The sequence below is a fragment of the Ictidomys tridecemlineatus genome, chromosome 6 (genome assembly GCF_052094955.1).
Source record: "Ictidomys tridecemlineatus isolate mIctTri1 chromosome 6, mIctTri1.hap1, whole genome shotgun sequence".
Classification (NCBI taxonomy): Eukaryota; Metazoa; Chordata; class Mammalia; order Rodentia; family Sciuridae; genus Ictidomys; species Ictidomys tridecemlineatus.
Window position 1 is genome coordinate 4,999,497 of NC_135482.1, and position 25,267 is coordinate 5,024,763.

The following is a 25,267-nucleotide window of genomic DNA, read 5'->3' on the forward strand; positions in this document are numbered from 1 at the left end:
ACGTGCACACCTGTAATCCTGGTGACTCAGGAGGCTGAGGTAGGAGGATTTCAAGTTTGAGACCAGACTGGACAACTTAGTGAGACCCTTTCTCAAAATAAAAAATAAAAAGGTCTGGGGGTATGTTAAGTGGTAGAGTGCCCTGTGTTTAATCACAGTAGCACATAGAATGGTGGTCCCCAGAGGCCGGAGGAGGAGAAAATGGGGAGTTAGTGTTTAATGGGTGCAGATTTTCAGTTGGAGAGAGAAAGTTCTACACACAGATGGAAGTAACAGCAGTCCGATGATGTATAATGCCACTGAACTGTATTCTTTTTTAATTGCTAAAATGATAAATTTTATATCACTTCTATTTTACCATCATTAAAAGAAAGTTGCAGGAGGGAGCATTGATGTCCTTCTCTAAGCACACAGCACACCAGACGTTTCTACAAAAGACCCCATAAAGACAGAGGCAAAAGGTCAGGCCTCTGCAGACTGGACAATGGGGCTGAGACAGCCCAGCCTCGTGAGGTCGTGTGGACGGACCTGATCCCCCAGGTCCCAAAATACAGTGAACCAGATTCCCTATGAGCAGACGGCTCATATTCCAGCCTTGCTCCACATGCTGCGGCGATTCAAGGCTTCACCTGTGGTCAGTGTGGGACCAACCTGTTTCATATTATAGTATTTTTCAACCTCCTCTAAATGCTGAGAGCTTAGTGATCAAATTGAGGTGTTTTGGCAAATAAATTGTGGATGTCAATTATTGCCTTTCTATGCATTTTAGGATTAAGAGATTGAATATAGAATACATTTAGACAAATAAAATCCACATTTTAAAGAAGCTTCTGGGAAATTGGGAGAACTATTATGTCAATAGGTTTGACGAGGGCTGGGTGGTGGCTCAATGGCAGAGCGCTTGCCTAACACATGTGAAGCACTGGGTTTGATCCTTAAAACACATAAAAATAATAAAATAAAGGTATTCTGTCCATTTACAACTACAAAAAAAATTTTTTTAATAGGTCTGAAGATTTAGACTCAATGGAAAAATTCCTAGAAAAACTTAACTTACTAAACAACATAATAAGAAATAGAAATTCAGATCAATCTTATAGCTAACAATTGAACCTGTCATTTAAAAATCTTTCCCTAACTATAAATGGAAAAGCAAATGATTAAGGGTGGCCAAGACCCTTTTAAAGAAGAATTTGGAGAATGACTCCAAGCAGATGTCCTGTGTTACTAAAGTCTAGAGAGATTAAGACAGTTTAGAGTTTGTACAAGTTGAACACATTTGGAACAACAGCTGTGGCACTGCAGGTCACTGAATGGAGATGGGAAAATTCCTTATCCACATATCAAAACAAATACTATTGGGTTTATATCTCATACTTATACACATGCAATATATATCAAATGCATTAAGACTTAAATATTAAAGAAATGCTTAGAAACTTGTACAAAAAGGGCTGGCATTTTGGCTTAGTGGTACAGCGCTTACCTAGCATGTGTCAGGCAGTGAGTTCAATTCTCAGCACGTGTAAGGCACTGGTTCTATTCTCAGCAGTACATAAAAACAAATAAATAAAATAAAGGTATTGCATCCAACTACAACTATTTTTAAAATGTTTTAAAAAAATGGAGGGCTGGGGTTGGAGCTCAGTGGTAGAGTGCTTATCTCACATGTGTGAGGCACTGGGATCCATCTTCAGCACCACATAAAAATAAATAAATAAAATAAAGATATTGTGCCCATCTACAACTAAAAATATTTTTAAAATATAATGGAAATACACATTACTACAACAAAGAGATACCGTGGGGGCACCAGGTTGGCAAAAATTAAGTCTGAGGGTGGGCTGGGGATATAGCTCAGTTGGTAGAGTGCTTGCCTTGCATACACAAGGCCCTGGGTTCAGTCCCCAGCACCAAAAAAAAAAAAAAAAAAAAGTCTGATACAAGAATCAGACAGGATTTACTAGACTCAATTTACTAGAGAACTTCCTTTTTAAAAAAATATACCAAAAGATGGCTGGAATTGTGGCTCAGCGGTAGAGCACTCACATAGCACTGGGTTTGCAAGGCGCTGGGTTTGATCCTCAGCACCACATAAAAATACATAAATAAAATAAAGGTATTGTGTCCAACTACAACTAAAAAAAAATCTTTTTAAAAATGTACTGGAGTTGTGGCTCAGTGGTAGAGTGCTTGCCTAGTGTGATGGGGCACTGGGTTTGATCCTCAGCACCACATAACTGTAACATAAAGATATTGTGTCCACCTAGAACTTGAGAATAAATATATTTTAAATAATGTACCAGAAAACATACAGGAATAGTCATAGCCTCATGTTTGTAAGAGCAAAAAGCTTCAATAACCTGTCAATGGAGGACTGCAGAACAATCACACAACTAAATGTTATATAGCAATGAAAATTAACTAACTATAGCCTCATGAACAACAGAGATGGATCTTTAAGCAGGCAAGACCAGATGTCTGCTCTCACCACTGTCCTGGAAGGCTGAGCCAGGACGATTGGGTGAGAAAAAGAAGCAAAAGGTATAGTGGAAAAAAATAAAACTGTCTCTATTTGCAGGTGGCCTGATCTTGTATATAGAATATAGAAAATACTAAGGAATCCACAAAAAGGCATTAGAGATAACGAAATCAGCTCTGTTACAAGATCAATGCAGAAAAATCAATTGTATGCCAACAATGAATAATCAGGAAGTGAAGAAAAATATTCCATTTATAATGGTATCAAAAAGAATAAAATACTTATGGAAGTTTAACAGAACAAATATAAAACAAAAACCACAAAACACCTTTGAAAGAAATTAAAGAAGCTTTATGTGCCTAGCTTGGAAGACTAAATATTAGGATGGCAAGAGTCCCCAGAGTGACCTCTGCAGTCAAAGCAATCCCTATTTCTGGCTGACATTTATGCAGAAATTTACATGCAGATCCTAAAGTTCAGATGGAAATAAGAGGAACCTAGGAGAATCAGAACAATCTTGAAAACAAATTAACAAAGATGAAGAACTTAGTGGGGGTGTGGTGGCGCATGCCTGTGATCCCAGCAACTTGGGAAACTGAGCAGGAAGATTGCAAGTTCAAGGCAGACTTGGCAACTTAGCGAAGCCCTGTTTCAAAATCAGATTTTTTTAAAAAGGGCTGAGGGTGTGGCTCAGTGGTGGAGTGCTGGCCTAAGCATGCGTGACGAGCTGGCACTAGATTCGATCCCCAGTATGACAGAAACGAAACAAAACAAGTAAAAAGGTAATTCACAAAATGGGAGAAAATCTTTGCAAATCATATATCCACCAAGGGTCTAGTATCTTAAATATATAATTCAACAATAAGACCAATGACCTAATTCTTAAATGGGCAAAGAATATGGATAGACATTTCTCCAAAGAAGATATGTAACTGGACAATAAGCACCTGCAGAGATGTTCAGCGTCATTAGTCAGGAGGGAAATGCCAATCAAAATCACAATGTTGATACCACCTCACAACCAATAAGAGGACTATAATCAAAATGCCCTAGAATGACAAGTGCCAGCAAGAAATCAGAACGCTCCAAAGCTCCTGGTGGGGATATTAAACAGTGTAGCAACTTTGGAAAGGAAGTTAACAGTCCTCAAGAAGTTGAACAAAGAGTAGAACCGAGGCTTCCAACCCTGGGTGTAAGCCCCAGAAAGCGGAAAACACTGCACAAAAGCTTAGTTAAGGGCTGGGGAAATAGCTCAGTTAGAGTGCTTGCCTAGCATGTACACGGCCCTGGGTTCAATCCCCAGCACCACCAAAAAAAAAAAAAAAAAAAGGCTTATGTTAAGTCCACAGCATCATCATTCCTAAGAACCAAAAACATAAAACCCAAATGTCCATCAGCTAATAAACAGACTAACAAAATACGCCCCATCCATGCCTTGGAATGTTATTCATCCACATAAATAAAGTACAGATACATATTAAAATGTTAGATGGATGTCGCCAGGTATGGGTGGCTCACACCTATAATTCCATCCACTTGGGAAGCTGAGGCAGGAGGATCACAAGTTTGAGGCCAGCCTCAGCAACTTAGCAAGGCCATGAGCAACTTAGTATGACCTTGTCTCAAAATAAACAAATAAAGAGGGCTGAGGATATGGCTCAGTGGTTGAGTACCCCTGAGTTCAATCCCTAGTACCACCACCACCACCACCCAAAAAGAAAGAAAGGTTAATGCCATTGTTTCTTTTTTTTAAGTTGATAACTTAGAGTGAAAAGAACAAGTCCAGAAATTGACATGCAGATCCTAAAGAGCCCAGAAATTCCAGACAAACTGGGCAAGAGAGTGAGACCTCGCCTCAGAAACAGAAAAAGAAGTCTCAGAACTCCATATCTTTAAATCTCAAAAATAAGCAAAACTAAATAATATGTCATTCAATTAAACATACACTCATATCTGATAAGAGTTTGTGAAAGCACAAAAATGAGTAGATTGTTTCCCCCGCCCGAGGCGGAAGGCGTCCTGAGGAGGAGTACAGCACCGTGGGCTCCCTCTCACTCCTAGTTACTCACCTGGGGTTTCACCTAGAACTGGCAGGTACCTAGGTACCGAGCATCGGCTGGACCACAAGGGGCGCAGCTCAGCTTTAACCGTTTTCTTAGGAGGACACCAAGTTGGAGGGCAGCCTCCAGCCCTGGTTAGCGCCACGGCAAGCTTTTCCTCCAGTGCGCAGGGGGTCACCATGGCCTTGGCCCAAGAAACGATGAAATCACCATCTTGGACCATGCACAAAACTGAGTTCAAAATGGATCGAGGACCTAGAATTAGACCAGAGACCCCGTGTCGCATAGAGGAAAAGTAGGCCTCAATCTTCATCATGTCATATCAGGCCCTGACTTCCTTAACAAGACTCCTAAAGCATAAGGTAGAATCAAGAATTAATAAATGGGATGCACTCAAACTAAAAAGCTTCTTCTCAGCAAAATAATCAATGAGGTGAACAGAGAGCCTACATTTTGGGAGCAAATTTTTGCCACACATCAGAAAGAGCACTAATCTCCAGGATATATAAAGAACTCAAAAAACTTAACATCAAAAAAAAAAACACATATCCCAATCAATAAATGGGCTAAGGAGCTGAACAGACACTTCTTAGAAGATGATATATAATTGATCAACAAATATATGAAAAAATGTTCAACATCTCTAGTAACTAAAGAAACGCAAATCAAAACTACTCACCTCACACCAGTCAGAATGGCAGCTATCAAGAATACAGACAACAATAAAGCAAGCCTGGGAGACAAGCAGAGAGGGCCTGCTCTAGATGGTAGAGAAGGCTGAACACTTTTGATTTTGTCCATTTTAACGTGGAGTAAATCCCATTTATTCATTAAGTCATGTATTTTTCCCTATGTGCAATAAACCTTTCCAAGAACAATAAGCTTTTAAAACCTACCAGTTTAAAATTAAACTTGAATTTTAAAATATTGAATAAAATTTTACTTTAAAATTACATTCCGAATTTTCATTACTCAAAGTTGATTGTGAAAGTGAAACTGAAGCCAGATTTACAGATAGGTAGTTAGTGTAGTTAGGTAAATCGGGCCTAACATGGAGTAAGATAAATAAAATGGAGGCCATTATTGAGAATAGAGCCCAGGAAAGCAGAGTAGCCCTTGGGGAATTGAAATGCTAATGTTCCCAAGGCCCAGAGCCTATCCTAAGGAAATGTTAATGAAGCAGCTCCCCAGCAAACCTGAGGTGCTGATCAGAAGCGGCCCCAGGCCTTTCCTGCCCAGATTACTCCTCAGCCCAGGTGCCCCTCACCTTTTGGGCCTTCCCACCTACATTTCATCACTGCAAGATAACAGAACAAAGGACAGAAATGCAAATGACAGGAATGCGGGAAAGCTGAAAGTAAACCTTAGCTGTAAAAAAGGAAAGACCTCCCCCTTGCATGGATTCCACCTCTTGGGTGCCCTTCTTCCTCCAGGGAGAAGTCTTTTCTGCTGTCCTTAATAAAGCTTCTACTTTCCACTCTAAACTTGCTTTTCTGGTGTTATACTTCAGCATTGGGGAAGCAAGGACTCGTCACTGGTAAACAGTGGTAACAAAACTTCCACAAAATGTTGAACTTGACCCTCCACAATGAGGCCCCAAAAGCTCACTAACCACAAATCAGATGATGTAATTCTGACTCGGAAGCACTGCATATACTTCCAAAGTAAGAAATTATTTGAAAAAGACTGCTCTTGAAAACAAATTAACATGTGGAGCTGTGCAAGCAGGTTTACCGTCCATTGTGAATCATGACTATTCATTTAAATCAAATTGCTTTTTCTACAAAATGCACTTCAATGTGGCATTGAAGGTTTATTGTTTTTTTCCTCTGCACCCTCAGCAATTGAAGTTTGGAAGTCTGAGCCTCTGCAGATCAGCCTGAATCCCACAGTGACACCGAACAAGTCCTCTAAATTGGGGCATTTTGTTTAAAATTAGTTTTAATTAGTTTTTTTAAAAAAAAATAATTAATTTTTAAAATTTTGGGACAGGATCCGGTTGTTTTCCAGGCTGGCTTTGCACTTGCCACCCTACTGCCTCCGCCTCCGGAATAGCTGGGATTACGACGTACATCACTAAACCTAAGAAACTGAAGCACCCCAAAATTTCAGGCTTTGAGCTATTTTTAGCAAGTAATTATTACAAAGTTCCAAATACCAATGAGCGTTCCAAGGCGAGTGATTTTTAAATGTTTTTAAGTTGCACTTTATAACATCTCAACGTGTTTGTTTTCGGGTTTCTTTGGTTTGACTTTTTTAAGGCGGTGCTGGGGATCGACCCGGAACCCATGCCCGCGGCACCTCCTGCACCACGGAGCTTCCTCTCCGGCCAACACCTCAGCTTAGAGGGAAAACGCTTCCGACGGCACGCCCAGCTTTAATGGCTCAACTCATCTTCCGAATCCGAATATAAGGAGACTGGGACGGACCACGACTTCTCAGCACTTAAAATTCAGGGAAATTAAAAGGATCAGAGAACCCCTCCCACCCCGGGGGCTTTGCAAACCTGGCCCGCCCCGCCTGCCCCAGCACGGCCGCCCCTTCCGGTTCTGAACGCGTGGGCGCATCACCCCGCCCTCCCGGCATCCCCTGGGGCAGCCGCAGCAGGAGTGAGAAGAGACACGCCCCCCGAGGTGCGCGCGCCTACGCCAGCAGCTCCGCGGCCCCGTCGCGGACACACGCGAGCGCGCGCCCGTCGACGCACGCGGTCTTCTGGGTCCCGGCCTCGCGCGGGGCGGGGCGGGGCGGAGCAGAGCCGAGCGGAGGCGGAGCGGCGGCGGCTTGGCTGGCGGGCCCGGCCCGCGGGCGGCGGCTCCACATTTGCGCTGGCTGTGGCTCGGGCCGAGGCGCCATGGAAGGCGAGCCGGGGCCGGAGCGCGGCAACCCGGGCCGGACACCAGAGGAAGGCGCGCGGGCCCTGGACGAGTTCGCGGCGCTGCACGGCCCGGCGCTGCGCGCCTCGGGCGTCCCGGAGCGGTACTGGGGCCGCCTGCTGCACAAGCTGGAGCACGAGGTGCGGGCCGGGCGGGGCCCCAGGCCGGGGGAACCCGGCTGCAGACGGGCCCCGTGGGGCGGCCGGCAGCTCCGGAGCCCGCGGGGAAGCGCGCGGCTGCGGCCGGGCGGAGGGCGGTGGGGCCTGGGCGCGCGGCCGCGATTAGCCGCGGGGTGGAGGGCGGATGCGCTGGGTCGCGTCGAGCGACCTAGACTCTGTCCCTCGGTGATTCAGCAGCGGCTTGGAGTTTGGGGAGTCCAGGGAGACATACGCCTCTGTACCCCGACCCTCCAGGCCCAGGCCGGCCAGGGTGGCGCCGGGAACTTAAGGTGGACTAGGGCGTGTGTCGTGTGCCCGGCCCTCGGCAGCCCTGTGAGGAGTGGGACCCGTCGTCCCTTATACAGATGAGAAAGCCGAGGCTAGGAGAGACCGGTCAGGCTCAAACCCAAGTTGCTCTCAGCCGTGAATTTGTGTAGCTTTAGCTGTTCGGTTCATAGAATTCTGTGGTGTTTCTTCATTTGGTTTGGGCACAGATCACCCTCATTTTGCAGAATAAGAATTGAGACTGTGGAAGATGGAGAAAGAAGGTAAAGGAAAGATGAGGGGTGTAGAGCTTTCTGGATTTTCTCCCTTTTGTGGAGTCCACTCCCGTGTGCCTGCCTCTCTAAGCCGAGACTTCAGAGGTCTCCCGCTCCTTCTGGCCCAGAGGCCTGGTGGGGCCTTTTCCACCTGGAGCCAGGCTCCTGCAGGGCTCAGCCTCTAGAACCTGGACAGGCTAAGTGGTGCAGGTGACCCGGGCCAGGAACTAGGAGTCCCATGAGCGTGACTGCTGAACAGACCTTGCCCTCTCTCAGCAGTTTTTGTCCCTGAGTATTCGTTCCTCCGAAAACTTATGGGTGAGCTGCCCTTTGAATTTTGAATTTGCCCATTTCCTGAGCTAGATATGCAACAGAATCCTCTAAAATACTGGGCAGTGCCAGCAGGCCCCAGCTCCATAGCAGCCCAAAGATCACAAAGGGAAAGGGCAGCAGCTTAGGGCATTGCTGTGACGCTCGGTGGGTTGGGGGTGTTGGATGCGTCTTCAGCCTTTGATGTTTTCACCTCAGTGCGGGTTTCAGCGTAGCCCCATCAGAAGTCGAGCATCTGTGCTTGGTGGCAGTGGCACTCCTCTCAGTGCATGTGCTCTGGAACAGGATTCCCTTCCCCCATCACCCTGGCCCTTAATTCTGCCACTGTTTTCTGAGGACTTCCCAGACCTGTGATGGGGATTGAGGCAGGGAGGACCCCAATTTTTAAGGTCCTGTTGTGTTGGATGAAAGGAGGACAATGTGGCAATGCCCTGGCCCCTGCCCAGCCTGCCTCAGGAGTGGTAGACCCTCACTGGGGCAGGTCCCTCACCATGGGAACTCTAGCCTCATGTGGAAAGCAGGAGTAATGGGAAAGGTGCACCTGGCTGACTAGGGACCTGGTGGGGGAGGGGAGGCGAGAGCTGAGGACTAAGCCACCAGTGTCCAGTACATAGAAGATGGTCACCAGTGTCATGTCGTTTCTTCCCTGGCCACCCGGTTGCTGTGCCCTACCCTGGGGCAGCCAGTGTTTTTCCATTGACCTCCCAAGCTGTTACCAGTAGAGCTGAGTCACCAAGATGCCAGACACAAACCTGCAGCCATTGTCACAGAGTAAGGCCAGGTCTGGGGTGGGAGGGAGCATGCCACCAAGACCAGTAGCTGCTGCACACAAGGGCCTCATCCTGTGACCCTAGTGCAACTGCCGACTCCTGCTTGAGCTTTCCACTGGTGACCACTCCCTTTGCTGTCTCCCTAGGGGCCCCTCAAGACCTGTCAAGTGCAGGCTGTGGTCACCTCATTCCACAGCAAGGGAGAAGCCAAGCCAGAATGGGGGTGGGCCCGCTGACCCCCAGAAGGCTGGCGATGGAAGGCTGAGGATTTGGGAGTACTTAGGCGAGAGAAGCCAGGCTCCAGCCCCTGCCTTCTTAGCAGAGAGCGAGATAGTGGCCTTTCCAGGGCTGCGGCCAGCGTTACAGCAGGACTCAAACCTCTGCCCAGCTCTCTGGGAGCCTCTTCCAGGTGATCTGTCTGCTGCACCCTGCTAGGCCCTTCCTTGCCCTTCTCCTGCCCGGAGTTCTTTCCCCCACCTCCCCAGAGCCAGGTCCTTTGGAGTCCACCCCTGTATCTTCACCCAGAAACTTCCTCAGGCTCTGCCGCTGCCCACCTGGTACTTGGATGGCCTAGCCCTTCCTCAGCTCTCAGCACCAGGCTCATCCTCCGTGACCGTGGAATGCCAGTCCCCACCAGCATCCCAATGCCGCCTGTGCCTGAGAGGCTAGAGGTTTCAGGGAGGACTGGCGTCAAGTCCCCCTGGGTGTCGGAACTTAATGTGTGCTGTTAGATCGGATTCCCAAAGCGGTCCTGGAAGATAGGTGGTACCCCTTCACACAAGAGGAGACTGGGTCACAGGGCATGCTGAGACCAAGTGCTCGCAAAACTGTCCTGTGGTCCAGGTTCTAGGCCTGTTGGTGTGTGGGTCACCTAACCCTCCCGACACCCCCTTGAGGTGGTCCAGTTGTGTCTGTTGGACAGATGTGTAGGAAGTGGAAGAGCCGCCTGTGCCAGGCTGCAGAGTCTAAAGATACCACCCCCACCCCCATCACTGACTGGTGGCAGGAGCTAGGACCAGCCTGGCTCCAGGCACAGGAGAAGAGGCCCACTCTACCCTGAGGATGGCGCATACCCCTCTGTTTCCTGCCAACCCTGGGCTATTGGCTGGTCTGGCCGGGTGACACGGGGTCTCAGCTACTGTGGTGTGCGATGACTTCTGGTGAGAGGAAGTACTCCCCAGCTACCAGGACCCTGACCCCCATTCACCTCCAGTGTGACCAGAGCCACCTTCTGCCCTTAGGACCTTATTTGTCCTGGAAAGCAAGAGGCCTAAACTAAAGAGCATTCCCCTGTGTACATAGTCCGTTTCCAAGAGTGGTGTCCCATGGGGCCAGCGCCTTGGATGATCTCAGCATAGATGATGCCCCTGTGAAGTTCTAGGAGGCCTAGTTTCCCCACCTGCCAGGTTTTTGTGGGTAGGTCAGGTAGTATATAGGTCCTACTCCTCGGGGGAGTCAGGTTCATCCTTAAGGCCTTGATGTGGCCCTCAGCCACCCTGTGGCAGCAGTCATGACTGTGGTGAGGGTCAGGGTAGGGTCTTCTGCCCCACACTTGCTGACCATGCTCTGGCCCCAGGTCTTCGACGCCGGGGAGATGTTCGGGATAATGCAGGTGGAGGAGGTGGAAGAGGAGGAGGATCCAGCTGCCGGGGAAGCGCGAAGGAAGCAGCCCAACCCCGGGAGTGAGCTGTGCTACAAGGTCATCGTGACCAGTGAGAGCGGGCTTCGGGCCGCAGACCCCAACAGGTAGGATCCCAGGCCCATTGGCACCTCCACCTCCAGGGCCCAGCCCACTCTTACAAAGCTTGCACCAAAAGTTGGCTGTTAGGGCAAAACAAAGTACAGGCACTCTGCTTCCTGTGTGCCAAGCAGCATCTTGGTCCCAGGACAAGCCAGTGCTATGCATGCATGGCCAGTGCTGTTCCCACAGGGCTTCACAGTAGTGTCTGTTCCAACATGGTGAAGTCCCCTGAGTGCCTGCCTATGATCTCATCATTGTCACAGTGTCCCCCTTGCAGGGTGTAAGACTTTGGTTTTGCTGAAGCATTTGGGCATGGTCGCCCAATTGGCTGAGGCTGGGTGCTGCAGGTGCCTGCCTGTTCCTAAGCATGGCTTCTCCTTGGACCCTCTCTTGGAAACAGGAACCTCTGAGACCCAGAGCAGGGCTGGTCCTGCCCACAGCTTCCTGTCTCCCAGGGACCACACAGAGCTATCTCCTGCCAAAGTCCTTGTTGGAATCTTAAACTTGTGCTGGCCCCTAAGGCTTACAGGGTCTGTCTCCTGGGGAGCTTTTCCCACCTCTTCCATCAGCCCAGCACCCCCACCTATCATGCAGTTGGGCCCAGGCTTGCCTCCTCCCCCAGGGCAGTGCGGTGAGTCAAGCAGCCGCCTCAGCTTGGGGCACACTCAGCCCTCGTCACACACCCCACCTGAGCAGGCCTGGGAGGGGCTGGGGATCTGGCCTGGGTTTGGAGCCTCAGGTGTAAATTTCAGCTTCAGCTTTCCCCAGTTGCCCAGCCCCAATAAGCTCCTAGGCCCTTTCTTCCTCAGCACCCATTGGGTACAACATCTTGTCACGTTGCCCAGGGTCACTCCTGCATCCATCTTCAAGGGCCTAGCTCCTCCCTGTGTTCTGGAGTCTTCAAATCTCTATCTCTGGATATGTAGCAAACCAAAAATCTAATATAAGCACAGCAAAATAAACTTTCCTGAACTTAAGGACCAGTGCATTAGCTGACCCTTTCATTTTAAAGTGGGATGGATTCAGCCAGGAACAACCATGCCCATGAGCCACTTGAGTGCTTGGCCCCTCCTAAACTAGTAGGGCCTCAAACCCGGGCAGCCCCGTTCTGTGGGTGGCAAGCAGGCCTGGCCTCAGACCTGCGGGGGAGCACATGCTTGCCATCTCTTGCAGGAGCTGGGAACTGTGTGCAGGGCTCAGCTCTCCCTCCAGAGGCCTGGTGTGCATGGGCACTTTCTGTGGGGCAGCTCCTTTGCACTCCCACTTGGCCTCCTGGTGTGGGGACCTTTGTTTTAGGTGACCGCCTGCCCCTGTAGGGAGCAAGGGGGGAGCCCAGGCCTGTCCTCCACCACTTAGTCCAGCCATGGACTCTTACATGAGTGACCTCTATTGCTTTTCACCAGTACTCAGCCAAGTCAAGAGTGCTGGCTATTTGGAACTTTTTTTTTTTTTTTTTTTTTTTTTTGCACTGAGGATTGAACCAAGGGGCACTTAACCACTGAGCCACATCCCCTTCCCTTTGTAATATATTTTATTTAGACAGGATCTTGCTAAGTTGCTTAGGGCCTTAGAGATGGCTTTGAACTTGGGATCCTCCTGCCTCAGCCTCCCAAGCTGCTGGGATTACAGGCATGTGCCACCCCACTGGTTCCAGTTAGCACATTTAATTAACAGAACGATGGGTTTCATTGTGGCATGGTGATGTACACAAATAACACTCTAGTCATCCCTTTCTCTTCCCCATCCCTGCCCTCCTATCCCCTTCCTCTCCAGTAGCCTCCCTCATGCTGGATCTCCAGACCCGTGTGGTGCTCACATCTACCTGGTCATGGGAAATGGGGAACCCCAGTGACCTGCATTAGAGCTCAGAGGAGGTGGCTAGCTGGAAGGCGTACACTGGGTGACAGAGCTGGGGTCTTGGCCAAAATCATCCATAACCATGGTGGTGGGTTAACTGGGTCTCAGAAGAATGGGTACAGGACCTAGCCCTGGGTGTCTTCTCCCTTCTGGTCCTCCTCTTTCCCCTTTCCCTTTTGCCGTGGCTGCTTGGCAACTCACATGTGTCCACAGCATCTTCCTCATCGACCACGCCTGGACGTGTCGCGTGGAGCATGCCCGCCAGCAGCTACAGCAGGTGCCAGGGCTGCTGCACCGCATGGCCTCCTTGATGGGCATCGAGTTTCATGGTGAGCTGCCCAGCCCGGAGGCTGTGGCCCTGGTGCTAGAAGATATGTGGAAGTTCAACCAGACCTACCAGGTGGCCCATGGGGTAAGCCAGCCACTGGGTCCCAGGGGAAGGGAGCACAGGCAGGGCCTTTGTGGCCTTGGGCCGTCAGGGCTGGTGGGAGCCCCCACAGTGAACAGGGGTCGGAGGTGGAGGCAGAGGGCCGCACCTGGCAGGGCTGGGTGGGCGGCCCAGGTGTGGAGGAGCTGGGCCTGCCCTGCCAGCAGGCCCAGGGCAGCGGCTTGCACCTCTGATCCAGGGTCTGCCTCTCTGTGGGCTCAGTCCCGGGCCACCTCCTTTGGAAGGGGCATTTTTTCCTGTGGCCTCATCAGGAGAGGCTGACCCCCTTGCTCAGGACCATCTAAGGCTGGGCCCCAGGTGCTCACCCAGGCTTGGAGCTCACAGGACCCGACTCTCGGACCCCTGAACCTAAGCCCAGACAACTGAGCTGCCTCTGGCCTGACCTGGGCCTTCACTACCACCTGTGGCCTCTCCAGGCCCCAGCCCCTCGCCACTCTTAGTTCAGGAAGTCATGCTTGCTCCTCCTCCATGCCGCTGCCTCCAGGAAGCCTTCCCTGAACTCAGACTCCCTTCCCCACCACATGGAAAGTCCAGACTGTCCGCATGGGGATGAGCCAAGTGCCTTTTTACCACACAGGTTGTCAGGCTGTGTTACATGGGCTGTGTCCTGGTCTACAAGGGCTGGGCCCCTGTCCAGGAGGGACTGAACTGTCCCTCCAGACTCAGGAGAGCTGGGCATAGGAGAAAAGTGACAACTGCAATCACTCCATGCTTCTGTGGGCCGTGGTGGGTGGGCCGGTGGAGGGCACAGGGCAGAAGGAGCAGGCGGTAGACATGTGGGTGAGGGCTGCCCTGTGCCCTGCCCACAGACAGCCGAGGAGAAGGTGCCAGTGTGGTACATCATGGACGAGTTTGGCTCGAGGATCCAGCACGCAGACGTGCCCAGCTTCGCCACGGCACCCTTCTTCTACATGCCCCAGCAAGTGGCCTACACGCTGCTGTGGCCGCTGAGGGACTTGGACACAGGCGGTAAGTCAGAGCCTGCCCACCCTGTAGGATGGGCCTCAGCCAGCCCCTTAACGCCCCCACTGATGGGCATGCGTGTCTTGGCGCAGAGGAGGTGACCCGGGACTTTGCCTACGGAGAGGCAGACCCTCTGATCCGGAAATGCATGCTGCTGCCCTGGGCCCCCACCGACATGTCGGACCTCAGCTCCTCCACGCCCGAGCCGCCCGCCGAGTACTACCAGGTGTGGCCCTGCCTCCACCTCCAACCCAGGCCTATTGGTCTGGTGGCTGCTGGAATGTTCTCCATCCGTCACCACATGTTACTGAACACTGCTAGGTGCCAGGCGCCTAGCTGGTTACTGGGAGCGGGGAGGTGTTTGGGGACTCTGAGACAGGTCTCCCTGGAGCACGAGCAGCCTGCAGCCACATGCTTAAACACTAGGTGATAGGAGCTGGTCCTTGCAGGACATCAACAGATGCTGCTTGTTACCGAGGAGGCGTGGGCCTGCTCTGTCCCATGTCTCATCTGGAGAGGTTTCCCTCCTGGGCAAAAGGACACCGGGCTTCCCTGGCTGTCCTCAGGTGACTGGCTCTGGGACCCTCATGGATTCCAGAATCTCCAGGTGCTCCAGTCCCTGTGTCAGGTGGTGCGGTGTTCCCGTAGAACCTACACTTGTCACCTAAGACCGGAAGTGTTGTGTGAACCCTTGTCATGTTATTAGGGACACGGGAGAGTCCACATATTCAGGACAGATAGAATTTTTGACTGACCACCTTTGGTTGAATGTAAGGAAGTAGACTCAGGGATAGGAAGGGCCGACCCCATTCAACACGATGCAGCCCCTCTCCTGCACACGGCAGACCCTTGTCACTGAAATCAGAGTGATGCTTCGACTGGGCAGCTCCCCGTCAGGCCCCACCAGGATGTCGCTGGCCCACTCGAGCACTGGGCTGGTGGTAGGAGCTCATGCAGTGCCCAATACCAGGGGCTGTGGGTTAAGGACTAAGGGTCAGTGAGGCCCAGGGAGGCGGGTCCTATAAGAACACAGCTTCTGCCAGAGCCTCCCTCTGCCCTGCCATCGTGTCCCGTCAACTGGATCCAGCACTCGTGGGAGCTTGAACCTAGCACCACAGGAGTTCACTCTCCTGTGTTCCTTACAACCTTACAGTCCTGTTACGTCTTCATTTTATTGAGGATGGGGAAATTGAGGCACAGAGAAATTAATTAACTTGCCAGAGGTCACATAGCTAGTGCAGAGTCTAGATCTGAAACCAAGGGCACGCGTTAGCCCACAGGCAGAGGCCACAGACCTTGCCCCACTGTGTTGGAAGCTGCTGAGCCACACAGACTGTGGTGCTTGGTATCTGGAAGGCTGCGGATGGGACTGAACAGGGCAGCTGGTGTTGGAGTGGTCGCTGTTATTGGCAGGATTGGCAGGGGTGGGCCTGGGCCTGAACCTAGCTACACCTCCGTGGACACCAGTGGTGACCAAATGGCCCCTGCCAAAGGACTGCCCTTGTCTGTCCAGAGGCATGTCCATGCCCACGGTGTGCTCATGAGCTCGGGCCTGTGAAGCAGGGGTGCAGGGGACGAGGTGTGAGTCTGCCCTGGGGACAGTTGCGTCCTGGTCTTGGCTGTTAGTGGAAGGCAGATCTTTGCCTGGGGGCTCTGTGCTGACAGGAGCCAGGGCAGCCGCACATCTGAGACACCCGTGCTTTCCTGCTGGACTCCAGGCAAGGTCGGGCCTGCGCCCAGGTTCACTCTGGGTGCTGACTGAGCAGCCCAGACCCTAGCAGCTCACAGCAGCAAACCTGTCACCTCACACAGTTCCCTTGGGCAGGAGTGGCTCAGTACTGCTTTGCGGCCCAGGCCTCAGGTCCTCGGCATATGGGCCTCTATGGGCTGCTGAAGCCTTGCCCCACACGGAGACTTGGAGCTAGTGGCTGAGAGAAAGTGAGGCGGAGCCATGGGGCCTGTGGCCTGGCCGGAGCAGCACACTGTAGCTGCTGCCTTCCCTTCATTAGCAGTGGCTCCCCTGGTCCAGCCCACTGAGGCGAAGGACCAAGAGCTGCCTTGTAAAGGGAGTGTCAGCCCCGAGCCCTTCACCCCTTTCCTGAGGCCCAGATCTGGCTGTGACCCCCTGCCCCGCCTCCCTCCCTAGTTTGTGAGCAGGCTGTAAACCATTGCAGCATGCTTGGAACAGCCCTGCCCCCTGGAGCTCCCCAGCCCCTCCTAGGACAGGCCTGCCACCCGCTTTCCCCCTGTGATCTGGAGATGATCCTGAGGAAGTTGAAAATGTTTGCCTTGTTCTTTTGACACCAAAGAAGAGCTGCCGGGTACCAAGGGGCCATGAGTTCCAGAATCCCAGGTGGGGATGGCTGGGGCAGCAAGTGCCCAGCTCTGCAGAGCCCCACCTCAGGGCCGGGCTGGGAGGCACCTTCTCCTGCTCCCTTCACTAAGGTCTGTATCTGCCTTTGGTGTGTTTCCTTCTAGGCCATTCTGGAGGAGAACAAGGAGAAACTGCCACTTGCCATCAGCCCTGCAGCCCATCCCCATGACCACGTCTTCAAGTAGGTGCCCCTTCTCTACCCTGGGGCTCCTGGGTTGCCAGCTCCATACACCAGGCCCAGGCCCCAGGGCACTGCCAGGCTCATGAACCCCAAGTCCTGGCAGCTTGCTGTCTGCACAGGGATCATAGAGGAGATGCAGCAGAGCAGGGAAGGCCCTAGACTCTCCCTTGGGACTCAGGATGGAAGGAGGTGTGAAAACCCTGGTGGGGTGAGGGCACTCCAGGCTGAAGCTGGGGCCACCACCAGTCCCGGCTCAGCCATGCAGGGGCACCCCCATGTGTCTGCATTTGATCTTAGACCTGAACAAAGGCTGGCCACTCCCCAGAATGGGTGCCTGTGCTGACTGAGTGTGCTGGGTGCTGGAAGAGCCACCTGGGCTGCCAGGAGAGGCCCTTCCCAGGGCCTGCAGGTGTAGACTAGTGGATCATAACAACTAAGCGGGCAAGTCCAGGCTGGACCCTGCAGATAAGTAGCCTTTCCACTTTCTCAGTCTTGGAAGGCTGAGTACGCTTGTCCCTCCAGGAAGGTGGGAACAGTCACTCCGGCTTACGGGTTAGAAGCAGAAGTACAGGCACCGTGCCTACCTGGTGCTGAGCAAAGCCTGGGCAGGTCCACCTCAATCAGGATGGATGGGTCTCTGCCTTCATGCAAACCCTTCCTGGAAACCCCCAGACACCTCCCTGGGCTGCTTAACCTGGTCCAGCCAGAAATGGACAGCACCTGCACTCTGCCCCCACAGGGCCTCCACCCCTTTCCTGAGGACAGAGGCTGTGCTGGCCTTTCCTAAGGCCCCAGTCTGGCTATGACCCCTGCCCCTCCCCTCCTTGGGGCAGAAGCACATGGAGGCCCCACTTGTGGTCCTCCTGCTCGCAGTCACTTCCACCATGTGCCCTGCTTCAGAGCCCTGCCCGCCTGGCTTCCCTGCCCTGTGCCCCTCCCACCTTCACATTCAGCCCCACCCCTTCAATGGGCTGGGTCCACCCCTCCCCCTCAGGGGCTCCAGGACTCTTGTCTTGACCCCACACTGGCCTGCTTGGCCCTCAGCTTCAGAGGAGCGTTCTGGGGATATCAGCCCTTCTCGGCCGGCTCTTAGCACGTCCAGGGGAAATTGGCCCGCTCCATCCTCCTTTTCCACATGGGGGAGGCCCAGCCTTCACTCAGAAGGACTATTTCATTCTAAAGACAAACAGGAGGCAGGCCATGTGCCATCCTGCAGTGGGACGCAAGAGCACCGGCTGTCTCTGTCCTTCAGCAGATAGTAGAGGGAGCAGGTCTAGACTGCCCTGCCCTCCCCTCCCCAGGGTCCACACGGACGTGCAGCAGGTGCTCAGCCATCTCACCCACCCACGCTTCACCTTCACCCCGAGCGAGGCGGATGCCGACATCCTCTACCACTTCTCCCACTTCAAGGACTACAGGTGGGGCGCCCCCGGCCTCAGCGGGCTCCCGCTCCCCTCCCTCACCCACCCAAGCCCTCCTTCGCCCTGAGCCCCCCATTCCTGCTGCCATCTGCAGGAGCCTCAGCCAGGAGCGGCCGCAGGTGCTGCTGAACCAATTCCCCTGCGAGAACCTGCTGACGGTGAAGGACTGCCTGGCTTCCATCGCACGCCGGGCAGGGGGCCCCGAGGGCCCCCCCTGGTTGCCCCGGACCTTCAACCTGCGCACGGAGCTGCCCCAGTTCGTCAGCTACTTCCAGCAGCGGGAGAGGCGGTAAGCCCCCAGATATGGCGCCTGGAAACAGGCCCCTGTGGCGTCCCATCCACACCCGGTGTCGGCGGCTCATTAGCTGAGCACCAGTGAGTGCTGGTGTGTGCTGACCACAAGTACCCTCACCTCTCTAAGGCCTCTGCACCCAACCTCTGAAAGCTCCCTACTCCTGGGCCCGCCTCCAGTGCCACCTCTGTGACATTCCTAGGGCCCCTTGGGAGATGTTGGCCTCCCCCTCAGTGGCCAGGGTCCTGGGGTGCTTGGCTGGGAGGGCAGGCCTCAGGGTGTAGCCTGGCCGTGCCCTCCTTGCAGGGGGGAGGACAACCACTGGATCTGCAAGCCCTGGAACCTGGCCCGCAGCCTGGACACCCACGTCACCAGGAGCCTCCCCAGCATCATCCGGCACCGAGAGAGCACTCCCAAGGTGGGCAGCCTGGCGGAGCTTGAGGGCTGGGACCCCTGCAGCTAGGTCCAGGTGTCGGCAGTGACTGGGGTCGCCGGGCACACGGGGATTGGAGCTGGGGCAGGGCCCTCTCGGAAGCCCCGTCCTTCCTTCCACAGCCACTGCCAGTGCCAGTAGGGGAGGGCCAGTGTGGCACTCCTGGTGGGAGCAGCGGAGATCCTCAGTTAGAACTGTCCAGTGTAGCCAGCCACAGCCAGGCGCTTTGGCACACTGTAATCCCAGCAGCTCAGGAGCCTGAGGCAGGAGGAACGCAAGTTCAGAGAACTTGCTGCGCCATGTAGTATGACAGCCCAGCAGGAGCAGTGGCCAAGCATGGAGCCCCTGGGCCTGTGGTGGCCTCCAGAGGCAGCACAGGGGAGTCACAGGACTGGAGACTCATCCAGGCTGTGGCTGCTGTGGTGGGTCATGCATGTGGCCAGGGCTGGAAGGAGGGGGCTGGAAGGCCCACAGTGGCAGCTTGGGACAGTGGGACAGGATGGTAGAGTCTGGGGGAGGATCTGTATTGTTTCAAACGCTGAAGCAGATTTTTTTTTTCCTTCAACTAAAGTCGAGATGAACATGGAGACACTAGCTGCTGGCTAGAGCAGGGTTTGCAAGGCAGATGTGGGGTAAAGTGTCACTATGACTGGCCTTGGGTGCCAGGTGCAGGGGCCCTCAGTGGGCAGATGGAGGAGCTCGCCCACGGGTGCAGGAGCTCAGCGAGCCGGCATCTGTGTCCTCCAGGTGGTATCCAAGTACATCGAAAGCCCCGTCCTGTTCCTTAGAGAAGACGTGGGCAGCGTCAAGTTCGATGTCCGCTATGTGGTGCTGCTGCGCTCCGTGAAGCCGCTGCAGCTGTTCGCCTATGACGTGTTCTGGCTACGCTTCTCCAACCGGTAATGGGCCCGGGACCTTCCTTTATGGTGGGTCCCAAAGCCTGTGCTGGGACTCCGCACACCCACCCAGCCAGCAGCCCCTGGGTATCGGGTGGTGGTGACGCGCCTTGGTCCTCCCGAGTGACCATGCCTTGGCTGTGACCTGTGACAGGTGACAGCGGGAGAGCCAGGGTGCGTCACAGGGAATCTTCACATCATGCTGCCCACCAGCCCCCACCCGCTGGTGAGACAGGTGCAGAACTGGGGGCCATTGGGGAGCCGCTGCGCGCTGGGAGCCCACAAGCCGGCCTGTCTGCTTGTCCCCCAGGCCCTTCTCCCTTGACGACCTTGACGACTATGAGAAACACTTCACCGTCATGAACTACGACCCAGACGTGGTGCTGAAGCAGGTGGGGCAGCCGTGAGGCACCCGCAGGGTTCCTGTGTCCCCTCGGGGTGTCCTGTTCTCCCTGCCACCTGAAGTGCGCTGTGCCTGAGGATGTGGGGGCAGGCGGGTGGCCTGTCCCGAGGCCGGTCACAGCAGAGTGGGGCTCAGCAGGCTCCCCCCCGCCCCGGGAAGCTGCCTCACCTGGGAAGACACAGCTGCCCCTTCAGCACTCTGAGCCCAGGAATGGAGGGGGCCACGGAGGTGCCTGTTGCCTGGCCCCACAGGAGACAGGGCAGCCCCCGCCCCGTGCCCATCTGGCCCTGCCCCTGCCAGCCTGTGGCCCTTCCTGGAGCCACATCTCCTACCCTCCCTGTGCGTCTGTCCCTCCTGGCACACAGTACATGGCAGTGAGGCTGGGGGTGCTGGCAGGAGGCCACAGACAGTGCACCTGAGCCAGGCAGGCACAGCCTGGGCAGAGCTCGGGTCCTTGGAGGAGGAAAGGAGGACCAGGCCACGGCATTCACTGCCCCAAAGCTCTCTGCCCTGCCGGCTGGTTGGCAAGGGTTGAAGATAAGCCGTCAGGCGCCCCAGCTGGCCCGCCTGCTCCCTCTCTTGAGGCATGACCACCGTCCGGGCACACCTGGACTCCTCAGCATGTGCTCGAGCACGCCCCCAGCATCTCTGCCACCAAGTGCCATGCTCCTGGATGGGCTTCACCAAGTGCAGCCCCAGAGCGCCCTGTGGCTTCCTAATTCCCACAGTTATTCACCCGAGCCAAGTGGGGCATTCTTGGAGGCATCCTGCTGACTCTGCCTGGGAGGGACCTGGAGAACGGGAGCTGCTGGGTAGCAGTGCTGGGCTCATGCACACCCGGCCAGGGCCATGTGGTCCTGCTGCCACTTGCCCCTCTTTCGTCCTTGGTCACATTGAAGGCCAGTACCCAGAACAGCCATGAGGGCCCCAGAACGTGGTTGGTGCTGAGTCCCTTCTCTCTGCATTGTGAGGGGGTCATCTCCAGAAGCCCTGTCCATGTACTGGGCTTTCTTGGGGTAGAGTCTTGGTCTGGTGAAGATCTCGCTGTTTTTCATTAGTGCAGGGACACAGGTAGGGCCCTGAAGACTGGGTCCAGGCTCTGTGTCAGGTGGGCTGTCCTGCTCTGGGTGCTGAGCTGCCCTGACTCTGCTGCCTGACTCAGCCTCCCGACAGCCTTGAAATCAGCTTGCTGTGTAGGTGTGTTCCCCGTCACAGGAGCAGACGGGCTCGGAGGTTGACATGCTTTGCCAGAGTCTCACAGAAGCCAGAGTTTAAACCCAGTCTCTTTTCCCCTTTGTAACCTGGGGGGCTTGGGCCACATGCTGTCCTGCGGTGCTGTCCTCCTATTGCCCCAGCAAAGCAAGAGTGACTGCCTGGCCCTGTGTGTTGCAGGTACACTACAATGAGTTCATCCCTGAGTTTGAGAAGCAATACCCAGAGTTCCCCTGGAGTGGTGTCCAGGTGAGTCCCAAGCTCCACTGGGGGCAGGGCCAGGCTGCACACCTACAGGAACCACCCCTCACACTCTGGGACTGGGTGGCTCTGAGCACATGGGTCAGCCAGAGGGCAACAGGTTCCATCTGCTCCAGTGACCTGAGTCCCTGGTGAGCCACGGGGGTGCTAGGGCAGGAGATGGGGCAGGTTTGCTGAAAGTGGACCTGGGGGCTGAGGTGTAGCTCTGGGGTAGGACATTTGCCTGGAATGTGCAAGTTCCTGGGTTTGATCCCCAACACCAGAAATAAAGTAGACTCCCAGAAAAGGGAAAATGTCAGGTAGAAGTGACATGGATAGGTCTAGAGACAAAGGGTGTAGGGGAGGTTGACTTGGGCCATTTCAGGCTAGGGTTCAGGCAGGACACTGAATTGAGGCAGCTCTGGGAGGCCAGTCCCAGCATTAGGACCAACAAGCCCCTTGACTCACCCTCCCCGACCTTAGGCTGAGATCTTCCGGGCCATCACGGAGCTGTTCCAGGTGGCATGTGCCAAGCCACCACCCCAGGGCCTTTGCGACTACCCCGCATCCCGGGCCGTGTACGCCGTTGACCTCATGCTGAAGTGGGACAGCCGCCCTGATGGTGAGGGACCGCCCAGGCGCCCTGAGCTGGAATGAGCCAGGAGGTCTAGACTGAGGGGGGGACACCTGCCATGCAGAGGGCACAGGGAGACTGGCAGAGGGAGCCCCTGTCTCCCTGGCCCCAGCTAGGCCCTCTTGGTGACAGCCCACCTGCCAGCTCTGCCTCCTCTTCCCCTCTGGGCTGAACTCAGCGTCTGCCCTTGCTGTGATGCACTCTCGTCCCTGGGGCTACGGTCTGCTGCTGCCGGGCCATGGGGGGCAGGTGGCAGTCCAGGCCAGCCTGCAGAACCAGGAGACTTACTTCCAGGTCCCCATCCCCTGGCCCCCTGCAACCTTCTCACCTGCTTCCCTCATCCCCAGGAAAGCGGGTGATGCAGCCCCAGATCCTGGAGGTGAACTTCAACCCAGACTGTGAGCGAGCCTGCAGGTACCACCCCAGCTTCTTCAACGATGTCTTCAGCACCCTGTTTCTGGACCAGCCCAGCGATTGCCATGTCACCCGCCTCGTCTAGGGCCTCCCACCTGTTCTTGCTGGCCAGGTTGGTGCCTCAGTTCTCTGAGCTCCTCCTGCCAAGACGCTGACCTACCACCTCCTCTTCTCCAGTCCCTGACCAAGTCATAGCCTCAGCCCAAATCCTCTGCCTTCCCGGCCCTGTCCCTGTATCTCCCGCTGGGATTGAGGGTCCTCCTCTCTGCTGTGGGTCAGTGAGGACACCACTGGGGCCACGTGGTACCCCAGCCCCCTCTACACCCCTCACCACTGACTGCGTGAGTGAGTCCCCAACTTTACCAAGGGCTTTGTTCCTGGCACCGGGAGAGTCTGGATCCTGGGCTGCTGTTTCCGGAGGTTAGGGGGCAAGGGTTCCTTAGAAATGGGGCTCTGAGGGAAGTGTTTGGGAACTCTGCATAGAATGAGACTCGTTGGGTCTCTTTCCACAGTGTGCCCTCTTGCCTCATGGCTCCCACAAGCGGGGTGACAGATGCCCCAGAAAGCCTGGGAAACCCTGGCCACCAGCCACACTCCAGCCCCCACCAGCAGACCTCTGCCCACGGCCAGGCAGGAGGGCTGGCTTCTCCCTTCTCATGTTTGAGAGTGGCCTGTCCTCTGGAAAGTTGGCCTACTCGAGAGTTCCCACCAGAGCCCCCCTGCTCACCAGGCACCGCCACCCCCTGAGATGGGCTGAGGTGCTCTGGAGAGGGTCTCAAGGACGAGTGTGGGTGGCAGAGCGCCAGGCAGGGGTAGTTGAGAGATGGCCGTGGCTAGCAGGCTGATTCCAAGGAGGACCTCAGTTCAAGACAGGTGCTGTTGTCACTAAGGTCCACAGTCAGTGTGGGCATTTTGTTTTTTAACTTATGGGAAGAAAATGTAAAATTTTAGTTCTTTCCTAATTTTTTTCTGGAATTTTGGTCACGTGCCAGCGTTCCTATGTTTCAAGGTCTTGAAGTGTTGTTCTGTGGTCCTGAGGATGGAACCCAGGGCTTCTCACTTGCTAGACAAGTGCTGAACCACTGAGCTACATCCCCAGCCCTTTTTTATTTTGGGGCAGGATCTCACTAAGTTGCTCAGGCTGGCCTTGAACTTGTGATTCTCCTGCCTCAGCCACTCAGTAGCTGGACCACAGGTGTGTGCCCAGCAGCTGCCAATGGTTCTGGTGTAGCTGCAGTGCAGTGGGCAAGTCTCTGTCCAGGTAGGCAAGAGCTGCTTCCAGAACTTTCCAGCACACAGGAGGACAGGACAGGGTTCGTGGTGTCTGTTTCATTTTTGAAGCTAAAAGCAATTCTTTCCATAACAAAACTGGGTGTGATTCTGCCCACCATCTGTCTCCAGGCACATGGACCACCTCTTTGACTCGCCTCACCCTTTAGCTGGACTTGGCCCTCCCTCCGCCCAGCAGGGCCATGGCTGTGGAGGGCAGGGTTGATGCCGCCTCTGGTTTCCTCACCTGGAGGGTGGGCTGCTAGCCTCCCAGCTCTCACCCTGCTTAATTTGTACTGCAATAAAGTATGACTTCTTTGATGGCTGCTGCTTTCTCTGGGGTCCTGGAGGCACAGGCCTAAGCTGGTGTGGCAGCTGTGTCCCCTAGAGTCAAGACTGTAACAGGGTGTGGGTGAAGCTATGACTGCGTCCAGACCTCCGGGTCCTAACAGGTGGCACTCTTGCTGGCTCTGGGTTCACCTAAAATCTGTGACACAGTGGGCAGGGGTGGTCACTGAAATCAGGTCCATGTGTCCCCTGAGAAATAGTGACCAAGCACGCTTCTCTGTTTCTAGATGTCTATGCAAACAACCCCCAAGCAAGGCCACCAGCAGGACTCCATGTCCCAGCTGAGGCACTGCCATGGAGACGAAGCTGGTCCCACGGAATGCTTTCTCCTGGTGCTCAGTGGCACCCTAGTCACCCTTCTTTAGGAATTCGTTGAGGGCCAGAATATGTCAGTGCTGAGCACATGGAGTTGCTGGAGAGGCCTGGTAGTGGTGGCTTGTACCGCAGACCTTCAGGGCCCTACTGAGGAAGTCCCAGAGGTCCCTCTGCGTGCTATTGGTGGAGTCAGCGTGGTGGCACTCTGGCTGTGTGGGATGCCCACCTGTGGCGACTCTCCCAACAAGGGTGCTGCCCACAGTAGTACAGCGGAGGCCTGTCACCCTAGTCCGGAGTACCTGGCCACAAGTGTCTGATGGACCTGGGATCATCAATCACTGGGGCTTCCATGCGGATAGCAGCTGGCCAGGCCCCCTGGCTGTGCAAAGGCCTGGTTTGATGCCGTGCTAGCCCTGCTGAAGAGCCTTCGGGCTCCTGCAGGGCACCAGCACGTTCCTTGCCCCCTTCCTTAGCAGGCTTGGGAGGGACGCTGGAGGTTCCCGCTGTGCCAGGAGAGCACAGCCTGGGATCCCAGCCCATCCCCTGAGAGAGGGAGCCCTATCACATCTGTCAGTGAGGGCAGGGTTTCCCAATGTAGTCCTGCTGACTTAACA

The 25,267-nt window shown here is 54.5% G+C and overlaps 1 protein-coding gene across 2 annotated transcripts; it reads left to right on the forward strand.

Annotated features, from left to right (window-relative positions):
• Positions 1–7,281: 7,281 nt before the first annotated feature.
• Ttll12 (tubulin tyrosine ligase like 12) lies at positions 7,282–24,311 on the forward strand. 2 transcript variants are annotated; one of them, XM_078052603.1, is made up of 15 exons: positions 7,282–7,555; positions 10,789–10,958; positions 13,024–13,222; positions 14,068–14,227; positions 14,314–14,447; positions 16,700–16,776; positions 18,078–18,194; positions 18,292–18,486; positions 18,796–18,907; positions 19,670–19,821; positions 20,129–20,210; positions 21,614–21,682; positions 22,157–22,295; positions 22,655–22,833; positions 24,123–24,311. In XM_078052603.1, the coding sequence occupies exons 1-14, from the start codon at positions 7,394–7,396 to the stop codon at positions 22,804–22,806; spliced, it is 1,920 nt and encodes a 639-aa protein (XP_077908729.1). In that variant the 5' UTR covers positions 7,282–7,393; the 3' UTR covers positions 22,807–22,833; positions 24,123–24,311. The 2 variants fall into 2 exon arrangements, with proteins under 2 accessions (XP_077908729.1, XP_077908728.1); XM_078052602.1 differs by having other exon boundaries at positions 7,283–7,555; positions 22,655–24,311.
• The last annotated feature ends 956 nt before the right edge of the window (positions 24,312–25,267 follow it).

What these genes read in the sequence shown, in the direction of transcription:
- Ttll12 (XM_078052603.1), top strand. Translation starts at nt 7,394, where the DNA reads ATGGAAGGCGAGCCGGGGCCGGAGCGCGGCAACCCGGGCCGGACACCA. An exon ending in TGCACAAGCTGGAGCACGAG is followed by an intron (nt 7,556 to 10,788) that starts GTGCGGGCCGGG and finishes CTCTGGCCCCAG; the next exon opens with GTCTTCGACGCCGGGGAGAT. An exon ending in GTGGGACAGCCGCCCTGATG is followed by an intron (nt 22,296 to 22,654) that starts GTGAGGGACCGC and finishes CCTCATCCCCAG; the next exon opens with GAAAGCGGGTGATGCAGCCC.